The sequence below is a fragment of the Delphinapterus leucas genome, chromosome 7 (genome assembly GCF_059928025.1).
Source record: "Delphinapterus leucas isolate spDelLeu-1000000601 "Yukka" chromosome 7, BTC_Dleu_Yukka2, whole genome shotgun sequence".
NCBI classification, from domain to species: Eukaryota; Metazoa; Chordata; class Mammalia; order Artiodactyla; family Monodontidae; genus Delphinapterus; species Delphinapterus leucas.
In genome coordinates, this window is record NC_143135.1 from 78,510,714 (window position 1) to 78,518,996 (window position 8,283).

The following is an 8,283-nucleotide window of genomic DNA, read 5'->3' on the forward strand; positions in this document are numbered from 1 at the left end:
AATGCCTGACAATTATACGAAATAATAAAAATACAAGCTTAGTCAAGTATGCGGCGCTAAATCAATGACTGGCATTGAGCATCATGATTGATTGTTTAGGGCAATCAGGACCCACCACACAGAGCTATAAATTAGGTCAAACTCCTGAGGCTCATGTTATCTACAGGAAAATAAGATCTCAACAAACCTGAGGTTCTCCTTTACGTAGGGAAAGGAGGGCAAGAAGTTGTGTTGGTTTGGCAGCTGGGAAAATTTTCTGCAGCTCTTGAGAGTTCTCTTTGTGTCTCAGTTTTCCATTTCTGTCAAATGAAAAATCCTTCCTAAAGCAGTGTATTGTTCAGTGACAATCTGAGTCTGATATTCCTGTTGGGCCTTTTTTGTCTTTGGGGTAGAGGAATACACTCCTGATTTCCTTCCCTCAGAAAAATGGACTCAGACATCCCAGAAGCCTTCCAGAAAGAGCTCACCTGCCTCGTGTGCCTGAATTACTTTCTAGACCCAGTCACCATAGGCTGTGGACACAGCTTCTGTAGGTCCTGTCTCTGTCTCTTCTGGGAGCAAGCTGAAGACCCTGCCAGTTGCCCAGTGTGCAGGCAACAATCAGAGCAGACAAACCTCAAAACCAATTTTCTTCTGAAGAATCTGGTGTCCATTGCCAGAAAAGCAAATCTCGGGCAATTCCTGAACTCTGAGGGACATATGTGTGGGACCCATAAGGAGACAAAGATCTTCTGTGAAGCCAACAAGAGCTTGCTCTGTTTGGTCTACTCTCAAGGTCAGGAGCACAGGGCTCACAGACACCGTTCCACGGAAGAGGCTGCTGAGGAATGCTGGGTGAGTGATGTCTGTGCGAGCACGTAGAGAGCTGGAGGATGGTACAGCCAAGAGATTAAAAGGATATTACAATCAGGACTTCCCTGGTGGCACAGTGGTTAAGACTCCATGCTCCCAATGAAGGGGGCCCAGCTTCGATCCCTGGTCAGGGAACTAGATCCCACATGCATGCAAAGAGTGTATATGCCAGAACTAGGAGGCAGCGAGCCGCAACTGAGACTTGGTGCAATGAAATAAATAAATTAAATAAATATTTTTTAAAAAAGGATATTATGAACATAATGATGATTAAACCCTCTCTTTACTGAGTGCCAGGTACGGACCGAGTTAGCAATGTCGAAGTTATGAAGAAAATGCTGCAGCTTACTTGCCTTTATGGAACTTGTATCCAATGGCTGGGTGATAAAGTTAATTGAAATTCTTTGGGTGATACATTATTATGCTCAAGGCTCTATAAAGCCTTCATTTTGAGAAAGAGTCTTTGGCTCTAAAATCTACAAGTGCAAAAAGTCTTTTCCATTGGATACAGGTTCCCTGACTCTGGACAAAGAAGGAAGATGCAGTACATTGGAATTAGCAGGCAGCGAGCATCACTACATCCAAATTCTGATGCAAGATGCCAAACTACCTGAAAATTAGCCATGCTCAAGAAAATCCTGTTCCTTTCCCGAGATCTAAGATTCCCTGATGGTGTGTGGTTCTGTAGTGTGGAATCTTGTAAAACTGACCCATAGTGAGGCAGAATAGGGGAATGTGGTGATCTGTTACGGTCCTTCCAGTCTTCCTCTAGGTCCTGTACCTGACATCCCTGGGTACACTCCATCGTTTGGGTTCTGAAACCTCAATCTATTTGCTTTTCTGGTGTTAAAATTCAATTATTTTACAGGAGAAGCTGGCAAACGAAATGAGATCTTTATGGGAAAAGATCCAAGAAATTGAAAGAAATCTCAAGAAAAATGGCAGAGGAACTGACCCTTGGATGGTAAGAATGAGCATGTATTTCTCTTTGAAACAAGTTGAGGCAGACATGCTAGAAACTTGTCCCTGAATAATTGAGGTGAAACCATCATGGGCCATGAAATTCTGAGAATGGGTTGAGCACCATTGAAAAACGTTGTCTATGTATCATTTGAACCCACAAACCCCGCCTCTTGGGTTTTTTAGAATCTAATGGATGAGTACCCACAACAAAAATCCACTAGAAGAATGTGGCACAAGTGCTAAGGTGGAGGCACATGGAGTGATGTGGACGATTCCACGCCCATGATTCGGGATCCCAGGGAAAATTTCTCATGTTTAAGATCAATCTCACGTCTGAAGATCAAGTGGGTGTTTAAAAATCCGTGGGTTATTTCAGGCACAGATTTCTGTAAGTCATACATTCCAGAAAGTAAAGGGCATATCATTGGGAACCACAAGTGCTTCAGTCTGATTAGTACATGAGCCCAGGTGATACAAAGGAGACATGAACAGGAATTTAAGGGGTGTGCCTGTCATCGTGAAAAGCAACAGCTCACTAGCTAGAGAGTGATATTCATTCAAGTAGGAGAAAATGTGACATGTTAAAGAAAAACCTCAGGGAGAAAAGGAACAAGGAGAAAGGCAGAGATGGAGAGTGAGAAAGTCAATCCATCAATACTGAGAGGGAATATGCAATGGAATGAGGATGAATGACCTTCCAAACAATATGGGAAGGAGGCTGTGGCCTCAGAGGGAGGACAGAACCTGTTTATACAAAAAGGGAGGGCAGAAAGAAAGGGCTATGGGGATTGGCACCTGTTTGAGGGCAGTAGGTGAGATTCTTAGGAAGATCTTTCCTGAGGATACTAACCCTGAGAGTAAAATGGAACATGGCTGCTCAGAGAGAAACTCGGGCTGTGGAGTTTGGGAGGATTGAGATGAGAAACGAATTTACTTATTAACATTGAGGTGAGGATATTGCATATGAAGTAGGAATCACCCATACATTTCAATTGCTTGCATGGGGTCTTTCAGATTTGAAAGCAGGCATATGAAAGAAATGATCCGTGAAAAGATTTTCTCCAGATGTTTCAGGAACTCATGAATTTGATGAAAGTGGTTTGAGGAAAGGGTGGATTTGGCTCTTGATGTAGTTAAAAACAATGAAAAATAAGTGAGGGAAAGAGGAATAAATTGATTTCTTAGAAGATACGAATTTGGGATGGATGTAGCTTCTTGGGAGAGAACATGAATCAGAGCAAACTAAATGCGGTTGAAATCCATCTCACAACAGTTCTACGTGTATCGATATGGAGACATGATTAGGAAAACTTATCAGATGGTAACTCCATTTCTTCAGGAGGAAGAAAATTACTACTTAGGGAGTATTGTAAAAGATTTGTAAGCAAATCAGAAAAAGACAAGAGGAAATGAGTGGAAAGAAGACAGACCTCAAAGTAATATACAAAGAGCTCATGAAAATGTCCTATAAACCAGATGTGGAGCTACTCCAGGTAAGAACTGAGGACTGAAAATATTTTCTCTGAAGCTCACACCTTCAATGACCATTAAATGGTACCAGGGGGATATTTATTCATCTCTTGCATTCTAAGGTGGGAGTCTCTCCTAGTTGGAAATATTATAGATGAAATGCAACTCATCCAAACCATGATTGAACAAGCTTTACAGAATTGTTATTATGGAGACTCCCCAGGAATATTCCCTTCTCAAAATCTCCTTTTGTAGCTTGCTTCTGTCAAAACCAGAAAGGAACAACTTATGTATTGTCATTCAGTTTTTTGATCTCCAGCTGGGCAATGGGAGAAACTTGGCAAAAGCTCATATATTTCCACCTCCTGTTGGGATATCCTAGGTTTGAGTTGCCTTTTTGGAGGGGCATATTACCCTTTTGGACAAGCCCTAGGAAAGACGAATTTACAGAGAGCTGAGGGTTGCAGCAATGCACAATCACTACCTTTGTCCTTTCTCTCTCTCTCACTCTCTCTCTCTCTCTCTCTTGCTCTTTCTCTTTCACCCTCAGGTTTGTTAATTTATTAAGAATTTAGATTCTTTCAACACATCGTGCCAGAATTTTCTTTAGGGAGAAAAAGGAAAACAGATTTTCCAGACTGTTTTCTTGTGGTGGTGATTAGATGTCTTTTGAAGTTTTCCCCAAACCAAATCCTGGTTGGCTATTTATGAAGAAGTCTAACCTTTTATTTTTTTATTCTATTTTTGACAGGAATTGGGAGACAAACTGAAATGGTAAGTCTAATCTTGTGATGCTGACCAGGGCGCTGTGAAAGAGATCAAGCTGCATTTAACAAAGGGAACACATAACTTACTAGATAATACTACATGGCTTGTGTGTGCTTGTGTGGGGCCTGTTTTGCTGAGTATGATTTCCTGTTCCGTTTGCATCAGAACTGAGCATCAGAAGTTTGCTCCTGTGGCTTAGAGATGTATGTGCTGCAGAGCTCAATGCAGAAGTTTCTAAAAGGCCATTTTTTTTCTGATTTAAATTTCAAAATCATAAACACACTGAACTGCAAGGACTAGTACTTCCCAAGCATTAGGTGAGAGAGGCAAGTGTCTCTGAGAAATGGGGGTGAAATCAGGTCGTGAATTAAAGTGAGAAAAAATTTCCTAAGAAAGGCATGATCCCATCCCATGATTGTGGAGAAAAGGATTTTGATAAGAGAGTTGAGCTGAAGGATGCTGACTTCTTCTTAAAGGCTGTGGTTAAGAAGTCCTGGCCAGCAGAAAGTTTAACCGCGTCTTCCTCCTGACAGGAGCGAGTCAGCACAGCTGCACATGCCTCAGCCTCTGCTGCCGGAACTCCGTGCACGACCCATCACTGGGCTGATGGACTGGCTCAACCGCTTCCGAGGTGAGTGTCACCCCATCGGTGTGTCCACCCTGCAAGGTCCTTCAATAACGTTTCCACAGACAATCTTTCCCTCTTCATCTCTCACCTTGTACAGAACAGCCTGCAAATAGGCAGGTATAGACATGTGTAGTCACAGAGTCATTAAAATCCTTACAAAATACATGCAGGCTGGTGCAGGGATAGATGTGATTCAGGCCTTATAACTTACTTATAAATTTGATAAATAATTTCTATAATGAAAAAAAGGGCATGCTCCAAAAATGGCTCCTTGAGCCCTAGAAATAGCATCACATACAATGTCAGTTGTTCACTGAATTCTAGAAAACGGGTTATTAATCCAGGATACTCCAATTTCAGGGTCTAAGTGCAGTTACTTAGAGGTCAAAAACATTTTTGCTTGAAAGTTTCTTGGCAATTGAATGTATGATGTGTTTTTTTCCATTGACATAATCAGAAAAAAATATATAAGCCACAAAAATTAGATGCAGAAACCAGGATTTGTGAACAACAACAAGGAAGCAAATTGGTGGTTGATGAGCCACATAGAGCTTCATGATCAACCTAACTCTGGAGGATAACGTAGCAGGAAGTGGAAGACTAGGCCTCACGTTGGAACCACATATCAAAGGCGGAAATTCCTACAAGGAAACCACTTTTAAGAAGCCATCCTTAGGCTTTGTTTTTGCAGTGTCCATTTGCTAACTTAACTGAGATGCTAGAATGATCACCAGTTCTCTACTCTACAATGTATTTTTTTTCCCTGAGCAGTGGTAGTGGAGGTGGAGGTGGGTTATATTGTCATGGTCTTGGTGATCAGTGCCCGGTGTCCAGTCTTTTAGCTGTCAGGAAAAGTACCCAGCCAGAAGTAGCCATGACCTACCTATCGTGTATAATCTCTGAATTTTTAGGAAGTGTTTTCCATGGTAACTAGTTATCCGTTTCCTCAGCAGATATCCCGGCAAGATTTGAATCCAATGTTTCCAGTTAGAACTGCACTTCTTATAATCTTAAGGAGTTTTTTTTGTGTTTTTTTTTCTCCCAGTGAGACCCTAGGTGGACCCTCTTCTCTCATAGACATAATTTTATTTTTAACATTGATTTTGACTGGAGTATTCTCTCATCTCTCCACAGTAACAATTTCATTCCATAATGAAGTAAGCAGCCAGCACATCAGGCTGTTTGATGATGCAAGAAGTTTGAAGTATGAGCATGACACCCTCTATGTGTCTTTGGATGGCAGAACATCGCAGTATTTTGCTGCATGGGGATCCCGGGGCTTCACTTCTGGCAAACAGTACTGGGAGGTGGATGTGGACAGCTCTTGGGACTGGGCTGTAGGTGTGTGTAAGGATTCCTGGACAAGGAAGGATGACGGCATACTGAAGGAATCCAACAGGGACAACTTTCTCCTTGTGTGTGTGAAGGAGGGTCATCATTACCGTCTCTGGACCACCATCCCGAACACTCCTCTGTACATAGAGAAACCTCAGGGCAGGGTTGGCGTGTTCCTTGATTTTGACAGTGGGAGTATGGGTTTTGTGGACGTTGCCAGGCGCTCCCTCCTTTGGAGGTACGAGGATGGCTTGTTCACTTTCCCTGTCAGGCCTTTCATTTGCACTGGCCACCCGTGAGCAGGGCTAAGTCAGGACCCGGACTGGATGCTCAGGACTCCTTCTCTGAGGGAACCCTTCTCAGCTGCAGCAAATCAAGGTTACTTCATTGTCTTCAGGCTCTTTCTACTGCAATGGAACCTCCTTTTATTGCTATTTGTTATAAAGACAGTGTCAAATGCAAATTTTGTTGGTGTCTTCCATCTTCCTGACAATAAAAGCTTGCCTGACAGACATTTGTCTGGAATATGTGACGTGGCTGTTCACCTGTGTTGTGAGCTTGCTCAACTCACTGAAGTGTGGGCGTGTGCTTCCCACTTCCTGATACCAGTACAGGAACCCAGGGCTTACACAGCATGGACAGACGTGGTCACCAACCAGACCCACGTCAGCCCCCAACTTTCTCCTCCTTCCTCATGATCTACTCTGTCCTACACATCAATTAACCCTCAGGGTGAAAACCGATTTGACAGAGAAATCTCCACTGACCCTGGAGACGGGGATGTCTTCTTTTCTTAGAGAACCCAGAATTTGCAGGTCCTTTTCTTTTACAATAATATAAGGGAAAAGACCTAAAGAAAGGAAGTGCCTCATGAGGGGCACTGAACAAATCTTTGCCTGAATAAATTAATAAATAGAGAAAACAGTTATCTTATTGGAAAGGAGATTTGCAATAAAACTTAGGGACTAGAATCTAAAAGTTTAAATTTTCAGGATTTGAAGGTGGATGTCAAAAACTGATTAGATTACACACATTGAGCTTGAGCCCAGTTGATTTTTAATTATCTCGGAAAAGTGCATCTGTGTGTTGGAGGCTCTGTTAGTGTAGATACTAGAAGTGTGAGGGTGATTGTGTTTATTGCAATCATGGTGGTCTTATGTTATTGTTTTATATTATTTTAATTTTACTTAGGATCATCACCTAGGCCACGAAGGATGAGATGTTAGGACAGGGAACATTGTCTGTTCCCATTTTACCATCATACAATAGAGCATTGGTTTTTTATTTAAATGTTGCTGCCCCACACTGAATTGTATATTCACCATTGTAATTCCACCACTAAATCTACTTCCTGAATATATTATGATAAGTTTTTCAATACTGGTTAATTAAATTTACTATCCAGCCTACGTTATAAAACTTACTGCATCCTAGGGCTTCCCTGGTGGCGCAGTGGTTGAGAGTCCGCCTGCTGATGCAGGGGACTCAGGTTCGTGCCCCGGTCCGGGAAGATCCCACATGCCGTGGAGCGGCTGGGCCCGTGAGCCATGGCCGCTGAGCCTGCGCGTCCGGAGCCTGTGCTCCGCAACGGGAGAGGCCACAACAGTGAGAGGCCCGCGTACCACACACACACACAATATATGTATATATGTGTATATATATATATATATATAGGACATTACAAACCCATTAAAAGAAGTATGCCAAACATGCTTATTAAAAACCCTTTAAGGAAACAAAGACAACGCAACCAACAAATTTACTCTCTGTGCCCAGTGGCCCTTTCCGATTTCCCTGCCTGTGTTCCCAATAACTGGAACTCGGAGTGCTTACCCCAGTGGGAGGACCCTGGCCTCACCCATGGGCAACTGTGAGGACCCAACAGGGTAAGGCAGCTAGGCGTCTGTGAGGGAACCTGGCACTCCTGGACCTGAGCCCCCAGAACCTTAGACCCTGAGGGCCCCACTGCCGACAGGACGAAGTGGGAGGCACACACGAGGGGTCTGACCAGCTTTCAATAATTTACCTATCAACAGGAATCTTTCTGCTACTCCCTCGCACCCCTGTGTGCTTAAAGTTTGGACTTTTATTTATCTGTTTTTTCTAAACACTTAGCTGTATGACACTAGTGGTAATGTCTCCCTGGGGCCTTCCTTGCTGGCTCTCTTAAGTTCTTATGATTGAGAAACTGTGAGCCTCTGAATTTGGACTCACAGGAAGGTATTTACAACAGCTTTATGTAATGGAAAGATGCTGCAGTGAAGGGG

General features: G+C 42.9%; 1 protein-coding gene across 1 annotated transcript; it reads left to right on the forward strand.

Moving 5' to 3' along the window:
- The first annotated feature begins 1,578 nt into the window (after window positions 1-1,578).
- On the forward strand, window positions 1,579-7,739 carry LOC149748784 (tripartite motif-containing protein 43B-like). Its single transcript, XM_089915464.1, has 3 exons — window positions 1,579-4,059; window positions 4,587-4,684; window positions 5,816-7,739. Exons 2-3 carry the CDS (start codon window positions 4,609-4,611, stop codon window positions 6,313-6,315), a joined length of 576 nt encoding a protein of 191 aa, XP_089771590.1. The 5' UTR covers window positions 1,579-4,059; window positions 4,587-4,608; the 3' UTR covers window positions 6,316-7,739.
- The last annotated feature ends 544 nt before the right edge of the window (window positions 7,740-8,283 follow it).

What these genes read in the sequence shown, in the direction of transcription:
- LOC149748784 (XM_089915464.1), top strand. Translation starts at nt 4,609, where the DNA reads ATGCCTCAGCCTCTGCTGCCGGAACTCCGTGCACGACCCATCACTGGG. An exon ending in CTGGCTCAACCGCTTCCGAG is followed by an intron (nt 4,685 to 5,815) that starts GTGAGTGTCACC and finishes ATCTCTCCACAG; the next exon opens with TAACAATTTCATTCCATAAT.